Source organism: Coenobita brevimanus, chromosome 54 (genome assembly GCF_032717465.1).
Source record: "Coenobita brevimanus isolate Jiangsu-jjx chromosome 54, ASM3271746v2, whole genome shotgun sequence".
NCBI lineage: Eukaryota > Metazoa > Arthropoda > Malacostraca > Decapoda > Coenobitidae > Coenobita > Coenobita brevimanus.
In genome coordinates this window covers 6354709-6375839 of record NC_137007.1, presented here as the reverse complement: position 1 = coordinate 6375839, position 21131 = coordinate 6354709, and the positions used below count along the sequence as shown (strand labels likewise).

General features: G+C 43.5%; 2 protein-coding genes across 2 annotated transcripts in view; one reads left to right on the top strand and one right to left on the bottom strand.

Moving 5' to 3' along the window:
• Positions 1-16506, bottom strand: part of Dhx15 (DEAH-box helicase 15) — a 169889-nt gene extending 153383 nt beyond the window's left edge. Inside the window, exon 1 of the mRNA XM_080273384.1 lies at positions 16384-16506. Within this exon, the coding sequence (XP_080129510.1) occupies positions 16384-16430 (47 nt within the window). The 5' untranslated portion in view covers positions 16431-16506. The remainder of the gene's footprint in view (positions 1-16383) is intronic.
• A 622-nt stretch (positions 16507-17128) lies between these two features.
• Pdcd4 (Programmed cell death 4) overlaps positions 17129-21131 on the top strand; it is a 109843-nt gene continuing 105840 nt past the window's right edge. The window contains exon 1 of the mRNA XM_080273383.1: positions 17129-17665. Coding sequence (XP_080129509.1) covers positions 17374-17665 — 292 coding nt within the window. The 5' untranslated portion in view covers positions 17129-17373. The remainder of the gene's footprint in view (positions 17666-21131) is intronic.

Genomic DNA, 21131 nt, shown 5'->3' with positions numbered 1-21131 from the left:
AGTATGTCTAGTTTGGAAAGGCAAATCAGCCTTTACTATTCTGCCACAGCATGTGATTAGACCCTTTTCATCTGAAAATAATCCTAAATCTCTTATCAGGTCATTATTGCTGCAAGTGCCATGGCATAAAAGGTCAAAAATCTCTCCATAACATTTTCTTTAAAGATTTTTCACCCAATATTCCATGGGATCAAACTCCTCAAACCCCACTTTCATATTTAAAAATTTTTCAACTAATTTAGTAGTGTTAAGGAGCTGTCTTATTGATGAAAATATACTGATGTCTATCATATCTGGCTCAGGTGCTAAAGGATCCAGGTTTACAACACAAACTTCAGCAAATTGGGGGGGGGGGTTCTATGACAATTCCTTCACAAATGCATCATAGGTTAGGGGTTAAGTTTGATTATGTTAGGTTAGGTTAAGAAAAAAAGAAAAAAAAAAGTCTTTTGGCAGAAATCAGCCACAAAATCATTTGAAATATGGGTAGGCTAAATCCTACCCCCAGTAAAAATACGAAAAAAGAAAAATACGGTACGTATTTCAGTCAATTTCGAGGATTTTATTTTGTATCTAACCAACCCTACATAGGGGTCAGGGATCATTTGCAGTGTAAATTAATCTCTAAAACATTCAAAATAGGGGTAAATCCTACCTCTAGTGAAAGAAAAATTAAAACACCCTGACTGCAATAAACAACAGGGAAAAGAACTCACGCCTTTCTTCTCGAAGCAGCAAGACTATCCCCTACAAAGTGCTCATGGTCAAGATGGGGCGGCGGTACCAGGGATGGAAATACAGTAAGACCTCACTATAATGACCTAATTGGGGTTCAAAACCATTCCAAAAAATGCGAAATTCCGATAAAAGTGACATCCGGACTTCCCCCTGCTAACTCGGACTTTTTCCGATTTATCAGAAATTAGTCAGGATCACACAAACGGTTTTTAAACTGTTTTGACTATTATTGCAGTACTGTACTGTGTTACAACTTCACTACATTAATCAAATGATATAATTTATATAATAATACAGCAAGCTCGCCCCGAACGTGTGGGTTTTGTTCCAAATGTGGCGCGTTTGGCGTGAAACCGCATTTTGTCCCTAGATCCCCTAAATGTGGAGTTTTGCTGTTATCTGCCAGTGGTAATCAATACAGTAATCCCTGTACTATCCAGACGCCCACTTTCCGGACATCCCCACTTACCGGACATAATCATCCCGGGATCCAATATTCCCAAAATGGTCCGAAAATCGCAAAAAATTCGAAAGAAATCTGACTTTTTCCCGCCCGTAATTTGAACTTGGCGAGCGTGGCACAGGACAGCTTTGTTCTGGTGCGTCATTCCTCTGACATCCGCTAGAGCGCCGCTGCATCCTCCCCACTTTCCGCCTGTCTCTTGTCGTGAGTGAACGCTCGTCGTCATGGCTGCCCACGTGCTCGCTTTTGTGGTGGTGCCTTACCTGCTGCAGGTTCTCCTGTTGCTCTCGTGCCTCTCCTTCATGTGTATGATGATGGCCCTGCCACCTGAGAAGAGGAAGAGAGTGGTTTTGACTCTGGAGAAGAAGAGGGAGATATTGGAGAAAGTAGATGCGGGATGGTCTTCGTCACGCATCCTTTATGAGTTCAACCTGGCCCGATCTACTTTGTTTGATACCAAGAGATCACGAGACAAACTCATGCAGTACATGGCTGACTTCTCGTCGAAAAGCAAACGCAACGTGGAGAGGAAGATTATGTTTACTCCCAAGTTTGCTGAAGTCGACCGCTCCATGTTGATTTGGTATTAACAGCAACGTGCTGCTGGTGTGATGGTACGTGGTACAGAGCTGAAGGCTGCTGCTGAGAAGTTCGCCAGGCTTCACGACGCCCTAGACTTCAAGGCATCCGAGGGTTGGCTCTTCGCGTTCAAGTTACAACATGGCCTTACTAACCGTAAGTCTCATGGCGAAGCTTTGGATGTTAACGAGGATGGAGTAGAGTAGTTTCGGCATAAGGTGAAGGGCTTGATCGACAGGGAGGGCCTCACTCTCGATCAAGTCTACAACGCTGACGAAACTGGTTTATTCTATCGCTCTTTGCCTACGAACACTCTAGCCGAGGAGACGGAGAAGTGTGTACCTGGCCACAAGCTCTCCAAGCAAAGGATATCTGCTTTGTGTTGTGCTAATGCTAACGGCATGCACCGGCTTAACCCCATTATCGTTGGCCGTGCAAAGCAGCCTTGGTGTCTTTGTGGGGTGATGGATGTCCTTCCTGTTGTCTGGTACCATTCCTTGAAGGCATGGTTCACAGGCCACATCTTCAAAGACTGGTTCCACCGCCATTTTGTCAAGGAGGTCATACTTTACCAGACAGAGAAACTGGGAATCCCACGCGACCAGGTAAACGCCCTCCTTCTCCTCGACAATGCACCTGCCCACCCGTGCGACAAGGACTTGGTGGCTGAGAATGGCCGCATTAGGTGCATGTTTCTGCCACCTAATACTACTGCTCTCATCCAACCAATGGACCAAGGAGTGATCGCAGCAATGAAGCAGCTATAACGACGGAAGTTCCTGGACGAGGTGATGGTTGTTCACGAGGACGACTGCAGGGAGGGACGGGACATGTGAGGCCAGTGGACTTTGGAAAACCTTCGCCGCTACAACATCAAGTCTGCCATTTACAACTGGGCCAGTGCATGGAAGGAAGTCCCTGTCAAGACTCTAAAAAATGGTTGGTCTCGTATTCTTCTCGGAACGGATGTGAAGCATGATTTCCTAGGTTACGACGTGGATGACTTCCATGCACGTCTACGTGCACATAGGGACGATGTTGATGTGGACGAAGTGTGTGAGTGGTTGGATGACGACGAGGGCAATCCTGGGTATCAGACCCTGTCTGATATCGAGATCGCATCTTCAGTTGCAAGTGTCAGTACCCAGCTTGAAGATTCCTATGAAGATGGTGATGATGATGTGGACTCCTCTCAGCATGACACTATTCCAGCCACCCCCAAGTTGAGCTCACTCCGGGAACACCTAGAGTTCGTTCTGGACTACCTGGAACACCCGGACTGCGACAGGGAGATGGGGCCCTTCGGACTTGTGGAGGAAGTGCGTGCTTTCAGGCAGTGCATCATTAATCGTCAGAATCGTCGTTCCTTGCATCAATCAATGATTGACAGCTTTTTCAGGCCTGTGACCCCCGCTGTGCCCAGCCCTGGCTCCACTCCATTGCCTCCCCAAGACAGGCCCTCATGCTCCGAGCCACAGCCCAGCACATCAGCCATGGTGGAGTCACCGCTTGACGTGAGTTTGCGTCTGTCTTCAAAGTCGTCTGCAGTGGGTGCGCCATCACCATGACCCAGCGACGCACCCCTAGGTCACCTCCCTGTGCTACTCTCAGACTCTGACAGTAATTAAACTTCTCCACTAGACCACACGGGAATTTAGTGTTGTGCAGTGAAAGAAAAACAGTGCATACAGTATTGTTAAGAAATTAGAAATCTGAGTGAAAAGACATATAATTTTTGGATAGTAAATTTAACGTAAATTAACTTGAGTGTGTTTTGTTTAGAAAATGGTTTTATGAGTGGAAAGACTTAAAGTGCAGAGTGCAACACCTATTAAGTTATAATGGTGCATAAGTAAGACAAGAGTGCGCAGTGTAAAGAGAATGGACTTCTGAGTGCGAATGACTAAGTTAAGTGCAAGACTTCATGAACAGTGTACTGCAAGTGCTTCAGGAAATCCTTCTTACTGTCAGAGTCTGAGAGAAGGCAGTTATTCATCGAGATGGCCAGGGACTTGCTGTAAGTACGCAGAATGTTCCATACTGTACGGTATTGTACTGTATATTCCATACTGTACGTACCTCTAACACCTCATTTCACTCTTTTATGTCCCTTATTGGTGTGAATATGTAGTGTCTTCGGTCCTATGCACATGCAGTAGGGAGGTGTTTTTCTGAGTTAGGCTATGTTAGGGTCCATAACTACCAGTCCAGGAGCCAGGGACTTGTAAGTACCCAGAATGTTTAATATTGTATAAACCTACCTCAAAAACCTCATTTTATGGTTCTTTTGCATTTACAGTATTTCAGTCTTTTATGTCCCTTACTGGTGTGATTTGGATCTTAAATAGGTGCTATGCATCTCCAGAGGGAGTTGTATAGGTGTTTTTTCGAGTTAGGGTCCATAAGTACAAGTCCAGGAGGCTGGTGCCCACTATCCGGACAGGACCACTTTCCGGACATGCCTTTGGCTCTATTACGTCAGATAGTGGAGGGATTACTGTACGTGGCACTTTAAGTGGTTAGAAAGTTTAATTAATGTTATAACTTACAAATACAGTACAACGCTGCACAGCAAAACTTCAACCTACAAATACGTAACACAAGGCAACATTCCGACACCAATTGGTTTCGGGACAATTCGCTGTCACAACAATAACAAGACAATTCGCCATCATTAACCCCTAAAGCGCAGCCAATGGACAGCCGACCCCCCCCAGGTGGCGGGGTTGTATTGCGGTCTCAGTACCTGTAGGAAAATATTAGCCAAAAATCAGAGATTAACTCTAGAACATTATACTTGGTATGGCAGATAGTACTTACATTCAGCTTTCTCCAGAGACAGGTGTTGAGCCTTCATGGACTACCCGAGGACTTGTGGAGACTTGCAAAGCTGGGTAACAAAATCTTCACTTTCACACCTCCAACAACCCGGTTTCCCCTCTACCACAGCCTCATTCTGTCACAGTAAACTTTATACTACAACGTACAGGTTGTTTGGAATCCGTACTTGTACAATAAGCACTGAAAATAAGGCTAAAATCAACGAAGCGTACGGCCGACATGCAGCGCGGCGGCGGTCTTCCCGTCACTCAACAAACATTTCCATTTTCACAGCTAAAAACACATATACTACATTATTTTCAATCATATTACTTCCCAAAAGATCACCGCGGCGCGTTTTTTATTCTGCCTTACGCCCGTCACTTTATTCTCATTCCTGTCAGCCGCTCGCACTGACTCGGAAGAGCTAGAACTTGCCATAATGTCACTTTGAAAGCCTGCGGTAAACTGACGCTAAACAGGGGCAAACCATGCGAAAAAAAGCTGGTGTGACAACTGGGGAAACAAGTGTTTCCTATTAGCATAAACTGCATGTGAGAGGAGAGTGCAGATTTACAGTTCTGAGCAGTCAGAGTGCTGCCATGTATCACAGACAGGCTGGCCGGGCCATGGTGGGGGGGTGGGGGAATGCGATACTTGGCAACAACGGAGGTCAGTAGTACAAAGGTAAAGTATGCTAATTGTAGCTAAAGGGTGATGGTACTGATAGACAATACCAGCTGGAACATCCTTGCCCGCGTTTATTCAAAATTAACTTGAATCGCAAACGCGGCGATCCGCCGTTATGTCCTTTTTGGCGAGCGTCACAAACACAACGACCCGCGCTTTAGGGGTTAATGAAGACAGCTATGGGTGACGCTAGAATATAATTCAAAGGCGACTACAGCAAGGAAGAAACAAGTTAATTATTGATTAAAGGTGCAACTAATAAATAATATCCAAAGCCCATGCTAATGAACACAGACTTTGATGGATCCCCCTGAAATATACTGTAGTTATTCCTGATAAATTAATAATAAGTAATAATATGGCCAAGGATGAGATGGAGGGATGGAGTGGAGAGGAATATGAGAGAAGGGGGTGTGAACTGGGAGCAGGGCAGTGAAATGGAGGGGTACAGGGTAACATGGAGGCGATTTGTTTGTGGCCACCCCATACATGGGATTAAAGTGTCTGGCAATAGATAGACAGACATTTATAAAAGTATTGATTAATTAATAATAAGTATATTTACAGAATGATGGGGAATCGTCCAGGGTGCAAATTGTCCTTTTTTTTTTTCTTTTTTTTTTTTTTACGTGTCAGACTCTGGGCAAAGGCTTCAAGGCCTATTTCTCGGGGGCAGTGACCTATCCCAAGGCCCAGTAGTCCTCCTACACCTCCACATGTCACCACTTAGGCGCTAACACCCACTGTCCATACTGAATACATGCTAGGGCTGTCTCTTACAGGACTAGAGTATTGGTATTAGCGGGAGTATTTTTACTACGTCAGCAGGTTATCTGGTAGATTAGGAAAGTCTGCTTTTAGGAAATTCATATCCTTAAACTGTTCCCTGCCCCAGCCAGGATTCGATCCTGGGTCCATTAGGACTGCAGGGCGCCTCTCTACCAATTCAGCCACCGCCTCCCCCTAACGGGGAATCATCCATATTTTGATGGGGAAATGTCTGACGGCAACTTGACGACTGCGAATTGTTTCGGAAACCGCCAATCATGGGTAATCATATAAATCAGGTTAACTGTTTACAAGGCTTTCTTTTAGTACTTTAACTTACAAGTGGAGTTTCTGGCCACTACTTGCTGGTGGCCAGAATCAAGATCCAAATAAGATGGAATAAGAGAAGAAGGGAAGGACGGGAAGAAGGAATATTTGCAAGGAGAATGAAAAGGTTACAAGAGGATGAGAAAAAGGCAGAATATAAGACAAAAGTGGAGGAACGATTGGGCAAATATGAATTGGAGCAGATGGGGGACGTGGAAGGTGTGTGCAGGATATTAACAGAAGAAATATGTGCAGCATGTGATGTGGTGTGTGGGAGGAAGAGAAGACAGAGGGGGGTGCAAGGAAAAGAGTGGTGGAATAAAGAGGTAAGACAAGCTGTGGCACAAAAGAAGAAAGCATACAATGAATGGTTGATAAATAGGGGCGTGGAAGAAGTTGAGAGGCAGAAGAGAGAGTTATATGTAGAAAGAGAGAGGTGAAAAGATTAGTAAGAGAGAGTAAGAAGAGAGTGATATGGGGAATTTGGAAGGAATCTGAGTGTAAAGTGGGGGGACTGTAAGAAAATGTTCTGGAAAGAGGTGAAGAGAGTAAGACAGGGTGGAAGTGATGTTAGCAGGGGAGTGAAAGATAAAAATGGTACCAGTAGATTACTAGTGGAGAAGGGAGAAAAAGTGAGCAGATGGAGACAACACTTTAAGGAATTGTTGAACATAGAGGATGGAAGTGATGCGTATATAAGTGGCTGGGAAATGGTTGGGAGAAGGAGGGAGAGGAGAAGACAGGAAGAAATCAGTAGGATAGAAGTTGTGGAAGCAATGAAGAAAGTTAAATTGGGGAAAGCCCCAGGAATTGATGGAGTGTGTGGTGAAATGTTGAAGCATGGGGGAAAATGTTGAAGTATGGGGGAGAGATAGTAGGAGAATGGATGTGGAAGATGTGCAAGATTGGCCTGCGAGGAAGGTAGAGTTCTGGAGGATTGGAAATCATGTATAATTATTCCCTTGTACAAAGGAAAAGGGGAAAAAGAAGTGTGTGGTAATCATAGGGGCATCTGTCTTTTAAGTATAATAGGAAAAGTGTATGGTAGGATACTTATTGACAGAGTTAGGGAAATAACAGAGGAATTAGTTGGAGAAGAACAGGGAGGATTTAGGAAGGGAAGAGGTTGTGTAGATCAGATATTCATTCTTAGATCTTTAGTGAAAAAGTTTCTAGAGAAGGGAAAGAAGTTGTATGCGGCTTTCATGGATTTGGAGAAAGCATATCACAGGGTGGATAGACAAGGATTGTGGAAAGCTTTAAGAATATATGGATTAGATGGGAAGTTGTTGAATGTTGTGAAGAGTATGTATGATGGTGCTAAGGCTGCAGTGCATGTGGATGGTGAACTGAGTGAATTTTTCTCTTTGAAGGTTGGGTTGAAACAGGGATGTGTCATGTCTCCATGGTTGTTCAATCTGTACATGGATGGGGTAATAAAAGAGGTACAAGGTAGGGTAGTGGATGTTGGAGTGGCCCTGGTGAGAGAGGATAGTGTTTGGAAACTCCCTGTACTGTTGTTTGCAGATGATACTGTCTTGTTGAGTGAAGACGAAGGGGAGCTGCAGGGCTTGGTGGATGAGTTTGGGAGTGTGTGTAAGAAATGGAATCTACAGGTGAATGTAGGGAAGAGTAAAGTGATGGTCTTTGAGAGAGGTGAAGTCAGTGAATGTACAGCGAGGTTGGATGGTGAGAAATTGGAAAATGTGAGGACGTTTAAGTACTTGGGTAGTGTGATGAGTAAGGATGGAGGTTTGGAGGATGAAGTGCTTGAAAGGGTACAGCAGGGAAGAAAGGTTGCTGTTTCCTTAAGAGCAGTGACAAGAAAAAGGGAAGTGAGCATGGAAGTGAAAAAGTTACTACATGACAGTATTGTGATACCAACTCTAACGTATCGAACCGAAGCTTGGATGTACTGTAGTTGGAAGGGCACAAGTCAACAGTGAGAGCAGTGGAAACGAGTTATTTAAGAGGAGCCTGTGGAGTCACATGGAGACAGACTGACAAATGAGGATATAAAGGAGCGTTGTGGTGCGGATGTTAGGAGGAATACACTGAAGTGATTTGGCCATGTGGAGAGGATGGAGGGTGAAAGACTGATGAAGAGAGTGTATGTGAGTGAGGTGGAGGGGGGGAGAGGGAAGGGGAGGCTGAGGATGAGATGGAGGGATGAGGTGGAGAGGTATATGAGAGAGAGGGGTGTGAGTTGGGAGTAGGGCAGTGAAATGGCGGGGGACAGGGAGACGTGGAGGCGATTTGTTTGTGGCCACCCCGAACGGGATTGAGACGTCTGGCAATAGATAGATAGACAGAACTTACAAGTACGTACCAAAACAGTAAATATTTAACTTACAAATACAGTACTGTGGAAAAACAGTACGGCAAATCTTTAACGAACATATAAAAAAGTACAGGTAAGGAGAGTGGAAAGGTTACAAGAGGATGAGAAAAAGGCAGAGTATAAGAGAGAAGTGGAGGAACGATTGGGCAAATATGAATTGGAGCAGATGGGGGACGTGGAAGGTGTGTGCAGGATATTTACAGAAGAAATATGTGCAGCATTTGATGTGGTGTGTGGGATGAAGAGAAGATGGATGGGTGTGCAAAGAACAGTGTGATGGAATGAAGAGGTGAGACAGGCCGTGGCACAAAAGAAGAAAGCATACAATGAATGGATGAGAAATAGGGGCGTGGAATAAGTTGGGAGGCAGAAGAGAGAGTTATATGTAGAAAGAAAGAGAGAGGTGAAAAGATTAGTAAGAGAGAGTATGAAGGAAGCAAATGAGGAATTTGGAAGGAACTTGAGTGTAAAGTGGAGGGACTGTAAGAAAATGTTCTGGAAAGAGATGAAAAGAGTAAGACAGGGTGGAAATGAAGTTAGCAGAGGAGTGAGAGATAAAAATGGTAGATTACTAGTGGAGAAGGGAGAAAAAATGAGCAGATGGAGAGAACACTTTAAGGAATTGTTGAACATAGAGGATGGAAGTAATGTGAGTATAAGTGGCTGGGGAATGGCAGGGAGAAGGAGGGAGGTGAGAAGACAGGAAGAAATCAGTAGGATAGAAGTTGTGGAAGCAATGAAGAAACTTAAATTGGAGAAAGCCCCAGGAATTGATGGAGTGTGTGGTGAAATGCTGAAGTATGGGGGAGAGATAGTAGTAGAATGGATGTGGAAAATGTGCAGATAGGCCTGCAAGGAAGGTAGAGTCCCGGAGGATTGGAAGTCAGGTATAATTATTCCCTTGTACAAAGGTAAAGGGGAAAAAGAAGTGTGTGGTAATCACAGGGGCATTTGTCTTCTTAGTATAATAGGAAAAGTGTATGTAGGATACTAATTGACAGAGTTAGAGAAAGAACAGAGGAATTAGTTGAAGAAGAACAGGGAGGCTTTAGGAAGGAAAGAGGTTGTGTAGATCAGATATTCATTCTTAGATCTTCAGTGGAAAAGTTTCTAGAGAAGGGAAAGAAGTTGCATGCGGCTTTCATGGATTTGGAGAAAGCATATGACAGGGAGGATAGACAAGGATTGTGGAAAGTATTAAGAATATATGGAGTAGATGAGAAGTTGTTCAATGCTGTGAAGAGTATGTATGATGGTGCTAAGGCTGCAGTGCGTGTGGATAGTGAACTGAGTGAATTTTTCTCTTTCAAGGTTGGGCTGAAACAGGGATGTGTCATGTCTCCATGGTTGTTCAATCTGTACATGGATGGGGTAATAAAGAGGTACAAGGTAGGGTAGTGGATGTTGGAGTGGCCCTGGTGAGAGAGGGTAGTGTTTGGAAACTCCCTGGACTGTTTTGTAGATGATACTGTGTTGCTGAGTGAAGACGAAGGAGAACTGCAAGGCTTGGTGGATGAGTTTGGGAGTGTGTGCAAGAAACAGAATCTAAAGGTGAATGTAAGGAAGAGTAAAGCGATGGTCTTTGAGAGAGGTGAAGTCAGTGAATGTACAGTGAGATTGGATGGTGAGGAATTGGAAAATGTGAGGATGTTTAAGTACTTGGGTAGTATGCTGAGTAAGGATGGAGGTTTGGAGGGTGAAGTGCTTGAAAGGGTACAGCAGGGAAGAAAGGTTGCTGGTTCCTTGAAAGCAGTGATAAGAAGCAGGGAAGTGAGCATGGAAGTGAAAAAGCAAAAAAAAAAAAAATAATGATAATTTGGCTTTACGCCACGTATCCCTGAAGGGCTAAGGTGTTGTCCCTGGGTAGAGGACTTTGGACTCGAGCATGTAGCATTTTATGACCGGATGCCCTTCCTGATGTCTACCAATGACCCTTGGGTGGATTCGATCCTCCGAATCTTCGGTCAGAGCAGAGTGCTCTAACCCACTGAGCCACGGTTGCTACAGGAAGTGAAAAAGTTACTACATGACAGTATTGTGATACAAACTCTAATGTGTGGAAGTGAAGCTTGGACGTTGCTGGAAGGACACAAGTCAAGAGTGAGAACAGTGGAAGTGAGTTATTTAAGAGAAGCCTGTGGAGTCACATTGAGAGACAGGCTGACAAATGAGGATATAAAGAAGCGTTGTGGTGTGGATGTGGATGTGATAGGAAGCGTTAGGAGGAATACACTGAGGTGGTTTGGCCATGTGGAGAGAATGGAGGGTGAAAGACTGACGAAGAGAGTGTATGTGAGTGAGGTGGAGGCCGAGGATGAGATGGAGGGATGGGGTGGAGAGGTGCAGTATATGAGAGAGGGGGGTGTGAGTTGGGAGCAGGACAGTGAAATGGCGGGGGACAGGGTGACGTGGAGGCGATTTGTTTGTGGCCATCCGGAACGGGATTGAGGCATCTGGCAATAGATAGATAGATAGATAGATATATAAAAAAGGCAAAATTCTGATGCCTATCAGGTAAACTGGTTATGAGACTTTATTTCTTGCTTTAAAATTGTTTAACCCTTTAACCGCGGGCTTGATTTGCTTTTTCCTGCGGCACCCACAGGCATATTTGCGCTCCAACAGACTCTCTAAAAATATTTGCCAAAAATCAGTTATTAGTCCTAGAATATTAAAATCAAATACAGTATGCTTATGGCACATACCTTCAGCTTTCTCCTGGGGTGTTTGATGAGCCTTCGTCGAGTACGGTACCGTAGGACTTGTGGAGACCTCTGAAGTTGGATAACGAAGTCTCCACTTTACACTTCCCGACAAACCGTAATATGATTACCACAGCCTGATATTATCACTAGAAACACTATTCTATGATTCTCAAATAGTTTGGAATCCATATTCGAAACAAAAAAAAAACACTGTGAAAGCAATGAAAATTACGAGGGCATATGACCTTCCCACTTGCGCTAGTTCGCCGCTGTTGTTGTCAATTATTATTCATATAAACACTCACAGTTTATATTTCTATTACTATATAACACTTGTATATATCTACAGTCTTTATCCATAAGTTTCCTTCAGTAATAGTACTTTATTGTCACTGTAGGCATTCAATTTCTTTCAGTAAAATACGTAGCATTCACTTTCTCGTCCTGTAAAATGTACTAGCATTGAGAGTGAATGTCACTTTCACCTTCACTCTCATAACTCATAGTATTCATACATGCTAGAGTGAAACTTTCACTTTCATTACTCCTAGTATATATACTCATATTCTAATAATACTACTCATTTACATTTCTATTTACGTTCCCTATTTTATTTATATTTCTATTTTATTTACACTGTGTTATGCACTGTCACTTGAAGTAACATAAAACTATTTTCCACTGTTCACTTATATTTATATTCACTGCTTTCACTTGCTGTTTACACATTATTTACAATTCCACTTGCACTGTTTTACTCAACAGAAAGATCGTAGTCACTCTCTTTCAATTGTCAGCCCTTTACCTCTTTCCACACGAGGTTCAGTAGGGGGTAAAGGTCACAAGGCCCTCTGCATGGGGCTAAAAAGCAGGGGGAAGTTAGCAGGAGCAAACAGACATACCTTCACCTTCGAAGATGACAGTGAACTGATAGGGGTGGGCCGGGGTGGCCTACCTAGGGAAATGCATTACTGCCGTCAGCCTCTTGACAGCTGCTAATATATAGCAGTGAAATGATTGGCAGGATATCTAGACAATACATTATAAATTAGGTAGTTCCAGGTGAATGTAAATATCACTTAGGCTTCTCCCTTCTTTCCTTTTTATATATATTTTTAGTACGAGAATAGATTATACGGCATATTTCAAGGGGAAATAAACAGCGAATATTAGCGAACGAGTGCACATGAGGTGTTGTCAGGTGATAATTAGCCAATTCCAGGTGTATGGCACTCTCACTAACCTTATTTCTTTTTGGTATATATTATTTGGTATAAGAATAGGGCATAGAGCTTATTTCAATGGATGAAATCAGTGGAAAATTCCAGGGAAGATTTACTTAGTGTAGCACGGCCGGGCAGGCGAGAGGAGAGGGTAATGGAGGGAAGGTAGGGAGGGGAGTCAAGAACGGGGAGAAATGGCTAAATTGTCAACAATGGATGGGAGTACAGATGAGATTAGGAGTGCTGACTAGTGTTGGACATTGGCAGTACTGATAGATGATACAAGCTACCACTTGAAAGCCTGGGGGAATTCAAAATAACACAGAATCGCCAAAGTGACGCCCCGCGGTATGATCCCTTGCTCCCAAGCGTCACGAAAGTGACGCCCCGCGGTTAAGGGGTTAATAGTACTTTAACTTGCACACAAACTTATCAGAACAGTAATGTATAAATTTAACTTACAAATACAGTCCTGTGGAAACGCAGTACAGCGAATCACATGATAACATGATCAAAACAAACCATGCGAGCTGAACTGGTGTTCGAGGATTTGGCCTTTCAAAGACCTCTCTTGCGTAAATTTATAGTTTTCGTTATGGTTCTTTAATTTTACGTTGTCTTACATGTATCCCAGCACTTACTGCATATAACTGCGAGTGCATTCGGCGAGAATGTGTTCGGGGCGAGCTCACTGTACTGTACTGTACACTGATAAACATCTTTTTTTTTACCTTCTTGTGGTGAACATACCTGAAGTGGTCAGGTAGTCCGGACTACTTCTGGCTTTATCACACTTTTTCCGACATATAGGAATTTAGTCCAGTAGCTCCTCGAGTCTGATAAAAGCGAATTCTGGTCTACTGAAGTCTGTTAGAGGTTTTCTGTAGTACGATAAACATTGTTTTTCCACTATAACTCCAGTGCTGTACTATAATAATATCTGAAAGTACTATAATTTTTATTTAAAAACATTAATTTTGAAATACAACTGTTTGAGCCCTGCTTGAGTGGCCTAGGCTTGGGCCTGACACCGAGGACGGGTCATTGTGAGCTTATCAACTGAGGGATAATGACCTGCCACAGAGGTGAGAAGTAAGGTGGGGGGGGGGGAGACAGGTGGACATGGGAGGGAAAGAGGCTGGTGAAGTGGGGGGATATGCCTTTGCTTGGGAGAAGAGAGATGCTGGTGGTCAGGGGAAGAGGGAGAGGAGGACTCAGGGATGGTGAGCCCGTGAAAGGCGGTGGGGTCAGGGGATTAAGCTCTGTCGAACAGTCTAGCTTTGCCAGACAAAGAGCCAATAGGAATGAAGTAAGGATATAAACCAGAATAAAGCTAGCTTCTCACTGGTTAGGCTCACCTTACTGAAAAGAAACAAAACGGGTCATGAGGCGGGGTCGTGACCTCATAAGTGATGTGTTACCTCACTGATAGCTTTTGCTGATGCTAGACCAATGAGAATGAAGATACTATCATAAGAAAATTTACCGGTATAGAGTGTTTTCATTGGCTACAGCCATTGCTGAATCCCCAACTCAGAAATAATGCACGTTAATTAACCACAGTGTCAGCCATCAACCCTAGCAGCATTCTTCCATAGTCTGTATCAGCCAAGAAGTCATACAGTAATAAGCCAGGGTAATACATTTTTTTTTTTTCACAATGTGGAGATAAATTATAATAATGGTATATAAACACTGAATGGCAGAAATGTGCTTAATTTTTATCACATATTGTTGTACGATAATCTTAGCAAGAACGCTATATTTTGGCTGTGCTGTACGATAACCTCAGATCCAAGAATTTTCATCCCTAGACAGTACCCATCTCCAGCAGTGCTGAGCCTGCTTGAGGCCAAAACAACACTTCTTCTCTATGATAAGTGGCTTTCACAGTTAATTTAGGTTGGGTTTGGGGTTAAGTTTGGTTACGTGAGGTGAAGTGATACGGTATTTGGTTAAGCTGGGTTAGGTTGGTTTAGTTTTAGTTAATAAAAAAGGAAAAAACTTCATTCAATTTTGAACTTTTTAATTCATATTTGACTTCAACCCCATACAGGGGTTAGGACGAATTTGCGGTGGAAATTAATCTCAAAATCAATCGAAACGAGTAAATCCTCCCCTTTGGCCAAAAAATAAATAAAATCATCAACTAAAATAAACCCTAGAAATTCATTCATTCATTCATTGCCAGACGCCATGTATCCCAAACGGGGTGGCCGAGGGCTTAGAGTTAATTGTTTTACAGGGAGGGGCACTAATCCTCCACCAACCCCACTTGACATGTAGGGAGAACTTACAACGGTCAAACTATAATATCGGTCCCACAGAAAACTCGAACTTATTCTACCTATCAGACTATGCACCTCATTTTGCTGTGCTCACCAGGATGTGTCGTTGCTCTCGGAAATGAACGGTTTACAAGATTACTGTACTGATTTTTTCCTTCAGTACAGAAAGAGTCCGAACCATGCAGCCATGTTTACCAGCAGCAGCAGCAGCAGTCCCTCTTACATTATTGTCAGTTTTTATATACATTTTAAACCGTTTTATATGCATTTTATGATGTTTTACACCAACTTGACAGTGTTGGAATCAAGTGACTTATGAAAGCCAATTACAGCTATCCCTCCCTCTCCATCAACCAATCACAATTAATTTCATTCCGCCAATGAGCAAATCTTCCCGCACTCCGCCAGATTCAAAAGTCAGTCCCACCATGTCTCTCCCATGTCGTGGGTGTGCTCTGAAGCCTTGGGAGATTTTCAAGGCTTTTTACCAAGAACCTAAGGCTTCCGTCGATTCTCTGCATAGGGACAGTATCCTTCCAAGTCAGGTGGAGTGCCCTCACTGTCACGTACGACTTCAGTTGCAACAAGAAAAGCACCTGGGTGTACTGCTAGTGGAGTCTGACCCACTATCTCCAGAGTAAGGTAAGTTAGACCTTGTTGGGGGGGGGTTTTAGATTAGGTTAAGTTAGGTTAGGTTATGATTATTTTACTGCAAAACCTGCCCTCTCCAGGGCTCCAGTATTGACACAACATCCAACAGGGGTGTTTCCAATGGTTTTTGGTGTGGCTATTGATAATTCTGACTAAATTTCTATCAGAAACCAGCAGTTTCTGTGATGACAAAAAATGGGTCACATCTCAGAAACTATTGATATCCGACAGAAATGAAGGTCAAAGTCGAACGAATCACACCAAAAACCACTGGAAACACCCAGATTGGATGAAAATATCATTGTGGGACCGATACTATAAACTGACCATTACAACAATTATGCTGGCAACAGCTACTGTGCAAGTGCAAACGGTCTTATTATGCATGCACAAGGTGAAAACTTTGCCACAAGGGAACTTGTACATCCAACACTGGGGTTCAGCAGAAACCAATAAACTTTTACCTTTACAGCAAACTCCTACTGTGAAATAACCATTAGGCCTACATTATCCATTATACATATCACCATATCTTACATTAAGTGATGAGATTCTTCAGCTTTCTGAATGGACTACCGGTTGGTCTATGATTGCACAAGACTGGATTTCTCACAATTAGGAAAAACAAAAAGGCAAAGGACGGTTACGATCTACGGCATAACTGACAAAAATATACTAACTTCTGTCACATATTGCTATATAATACTGCAACAGCCACAAACAATTTGACAAATAGCTACAAGCTTGGTGCAAAATCCATCATTACGTCTACTATATTTATAAGTCTTACCTTTTCCTGAGCGACGAGGGATCAATATCTATTTTTCGTTTCAACATATTTGTGATTCAGTGAGGTTTCAGTGACGTTTAACCAACGCACAATACGGTAAACTGACAAATAATAATAAAAACAGCAAAACCACACCACCCGCAGGGGCAGGAAGTTTGAACTGGGGCGATGGTTCTCTTACGTATGGGCAACTTTGGCGATGTATATATTTAGGCCAATGGAGTTGATTGGGAGGAAAAGAATTAGAAAATTGTCGAATTAACATAAAATAAATCACATATTCTGAATACTTCACGAATTTGGGAAAAATATCTAAGCTCTGAAAATCAATAGATGTCATTTTTACATCCACACTTTACGCCAAATAGCTTTTCGAATTAAATTTTGATATTACACGAAAATACAATAATTTTACATGCATGAAACACTCATTTCTATCGTTGCCATTTGATGTATTATCAAAGCTGGATGCTCCTGCCTGTTTGGTTTCTTGAATATATCCATGTTCCTCTTATTTCATATTATTGAAAGATTTCCAAATAAAGTTTCATTAATTGCCCTAAGTGTCAAAATAAATGGTCCGCAACTTTTAGCTATTTTGCTCCCACTCTTAAGAAAAGATAATCATGCATACAACCTTACTGACTAGATTAAGAGGATAATACAGGTTTCTTTCATAATCCCCAGCATTCATGTTTTTATTAAATCGTATAGGTGGAGGTGGCAACATGTGGCGTGAGGCCCCTGTTCGCTGGTTGGCGATGGTGGCTGTGACGTCACAAGCCAAAACAAAGCACCCGCCGTCGCCCCACGCTCAGAAAGCTCCTGAACCCCGTTGAATGTAGATCGGTCGACAACTACACTCGTTACTAACACCAGTATCGTTGTTTATCCCAAGTACCACCTTGCAACCAATCCTCTTACATTTGCGGTCTCTCTCGCACGATCATCTCAGCGTTGCTTTGTTTTAAAACTAACCCAAGAGGCGCCATGGGCGAGGTGGCTGTCAACGGTCGTGAGCCGATCATGGCGGACGATCGGGTTGACGACGAAGTGATGGTGAACGGATCGGCGTCTGACAGCAAGGAGAACGTTGAAGCTGTAGTGAATGGTGCTGTGGAACTAACTGAGCGCATCAAGCGTCGTGCTAAGCGACCATCCAAGTTCGTGACCAAAGAACTTAGTCGAGCCAACTCCGACTCGCAAGTTATCGCTCCCCTGCGGGCGCTGAAGAACTCTCGTAAATCCCGAAGTGGATTTGGCCGCGGCTTGCCTAAGAAGGGTGAGTGTTGATGATAAGCTTGTGGTGTTGTGCTCTTTGTCACTAGCATGTTACGCTTAAATTATACTTCCATTGTTTTCAGTGTTCTGTGTATTTGCTCTTGTTACAACTTTTTTGTGGCTGACAGTTTTGATTTCCTGGCGGTTTGTATGAGGGCAGCGATGCATGGAATAGCCTAATACTATACCAGAATGACCTTGGCCGTATCAGTTAATTTGCACATGCCCAGTGTGACGTAGCTTTACAATAACCAAGTAAATTAGCAGGTTGCCGTAAAATTCAGGGTTGCATTTATTTCACCTTTAACCCCTTGAATACAATTACATTAATTCATACAGCCTGCAGACGGTTTTTATTAAGGGAGGAGAATCGATTTGGAAGGGTTAAATATAGCCTTCAGTAACCGCTAAACTTCCAAATATCTTCCATAGAACAATAAAGTCGTCAGTAGCATGAAATACAATTGTGCGTCATCGAACTGAAGTGGTTTACAGAAAACTTTAATGTTTCACGTCTTTTTTTTCAGCGATTGGTGTTAGGTTCATACCAGTATGTTGATAGTTGTTAAATCCAACTGCATTATATAATTCAGTGGAGTAGTGTGCTGATGCCTCATTGCAGTAGTTTATACCCAATCGGCAGAGGAGTGATGGCAGATGAGGGGTGAACTGTGACGGCAAGGGTTGGGGTGTGACGGGGTTAACGGTGGGGATGTGGCAGGGCAGGGGGCAGAATAGTGACAGGGTGAGGGGTGGGATAGTGACAGGTTGAGAGGGGACGTACTAGAGTGAGGGGTGGGATGTGGCAGTGCTAGGGGTGGGATAGTGATAAGGTGAGGAGAGCGTATTTGGTGGGGGGTGGGGGAATGGCACACTGCAAGGATAGGAGTGTGACGGGGTGAGGGGTTGCAAGAGATGAGGTGGGGTAAGAAAGCTGGAGGTGCGGCAGTTTGAGAGGCGGTAGGAGGTGGGAGAGTAGTAATTCTCTCTCTCTCTCTCTCTCTCTCTCTCTCTCTCTCTCTCTCTCTCTCACACACACACACACACACAGAGCGCAGTTTGAGATAGTTAGTGTTTTGAGTTTTTCATTGAAGCTGTTTTATGTTTTGTCAGTATCTGACATTTTCATTCCTCTCAACTACTTAGGCCTCCATTTCCTTGAGTATTCTTTCCATTTGATCCTCCCTCCCACCTTGTCACCCCACCCCCCTCCCATCATCTCACCCCAACGTCTCCCATCTTCTCACCCCACCCCCTCCCATCATGTCACCCCACTCCCTCCTATTTTGTCACCCCCACTCCCCTCCATCTTGTCACCCCCACTCCCCTCCATCTTGTCACCCCCACTCCCCTCCATCTTGTCACCCCAACTCCCCTCTATCTTGTCACCCCACTTCCTCCTGTCTTGTCGCCCCATTCCCATCGTGTCACCCTCTCCCCCCTCCCATCTTGTCACTCCATCCCCACCCAACTTGTCACCCCATTCCCTTCCATCTTGTCACCCTACCCTCCTTCCATCTAGTCACTCCATCCCCTCCCATCTTGTCACCCTCACCCCCCCCCCCGTCTTGTCACCCCATTCCCTTCCATCTTGTCACCCCACCCCCCTTCCATCAAGTCACCCCACCCCCCTTCCATCAAGTCACCCCACCCCCCTTCCATCAAGTCACCCCACCCCCCTTCCATCAAGTCACCTCACCCTCCTTCCATCTTGTCACCCCCATCCCCTCCTATCCTGTGTCACCCCCTCCCTTTCCATCTTGTCACCCCCACCCCCTCCCATCTTGTCACCCCACCCCCCTCCCCTCCCATCTTGCAACTTCCACCCTCTCCCATCTTGTCACGCCCACCCCCTCCCATCTTGTAACCCCACTCCCTCCCATCTTGTCAACCCCCTCCCATCTTGTCACGCCCTTACACTTTTTTCCTACCTTTTTTCCAGGGTTGGCATTGATAAAATCAAATTGATTTAATCATGTGATTAAATAATTGATTTTTTTTTTTTTTTGCAAAAAAATCATGATTTTTAAAATCTAACATTTAACAAAAATAAAATATGAAGGTTTATAAAAGGTGTGTATAACTTTGTGTTGGCATTCGTTTATTCGGATACGTAAGCATTAAGTTTGCAGATTTTGGTCAGTGGGACCATTAGAAATTGCTACACTGTGTGACAAAAAATATTTTTACATTTGTGTAACTGAGTATTGAAATTATTTTTACATCTGAAATAATGATCCATGTATCAAAAACCAAAGCCATACGACTAGGTAGGCTATGCTTGGTCACTTGAGGCCTTGTCATAATAATGTGAGCTTAAGATTTTTCTGTGTGGTAGTATAATCAGCTTTGGAGTATGCTGTCTTGATTACCACTGGCAACTCAGCATTAATCAGTAGTGTACAGACAGGACATGAACAGGATGTATCTGGGTTCTGTGCAGTGGCCTTCAGCCTGAACCATCAGTGGATCGACAGGACATGAAGTTAACAGTAGGCTATTCAGTATACTGCTTTTGAAATAGCTATATAATAAACAGAAAAATCAAATAAAAATGAATAAATAAAAATCACTGATTTATTTATTTTTTTTTCAAAAAATCACCAACTCTGTCTTCATCATTCACTCCACATCCCCCTTATTTTTCTCTCTCTCTCTCTCTCTCTCTCTCTCTCTCTCTCTCTCTCTCTCTCGTTATTACTCACTGTTCTTCATCCAGTTTATCAATATATTCTCCCTCCCCCCTTTCATCATTCACTCACCCCTCCCCTCACTTTTCATTCTCTCCATATGCCTCTTCCGCTACCCCCCCCCCTTTTTTCCCTTCCTCGTCATCATTCACCCCTCCCAGTTATTCCCTCCTCCCCTTCACATCACCCTTTATTCCCCTTCCCCCTCTTCATTCGACTCTTCCTCCGTCGTACCCTTCATCGTTTATCCCCACCCCCTTTCTTTTCTCCTTCCTCCTCCCCTCCACTTTCATTATTCACCCTTCGCTCCCCATTCAACCCCCGCCTCCACCAGTGCACACCTTGACTGGGTCGTTCACCTACGGTACGTGTCGCAACTACCTACACACACACACACACACACACAGTGAATGACTTGCAAGAGCATTTGTGACATTCAGGGCACTACACCATAAGTTAACGCTCGCGCGGGCGTGTATGTGTATTGTTTTACATCAGCCCTTGTGAATATGCCTAAGTGTATTTAGATAGAGATGGATAGTATTTAATTGTAGATGGGTTGTTCTGATTTAAATCAATGGATTTTTTTTTTATACAGTAAAAAGGAAGAAAATAAAGAATGTGGTAGATGTGTTTTGTACAGATGTAGAGTGAACCTCTGTCTTCTGTTTCAAGGCTAATATTCAAAAGTTAAACACAGGAAAGAATGCTTTTGACAGTAACAATAAATGAGATGATGTTCAGTGTTGACGTATAAGCTCATCTCTTTGAATACAC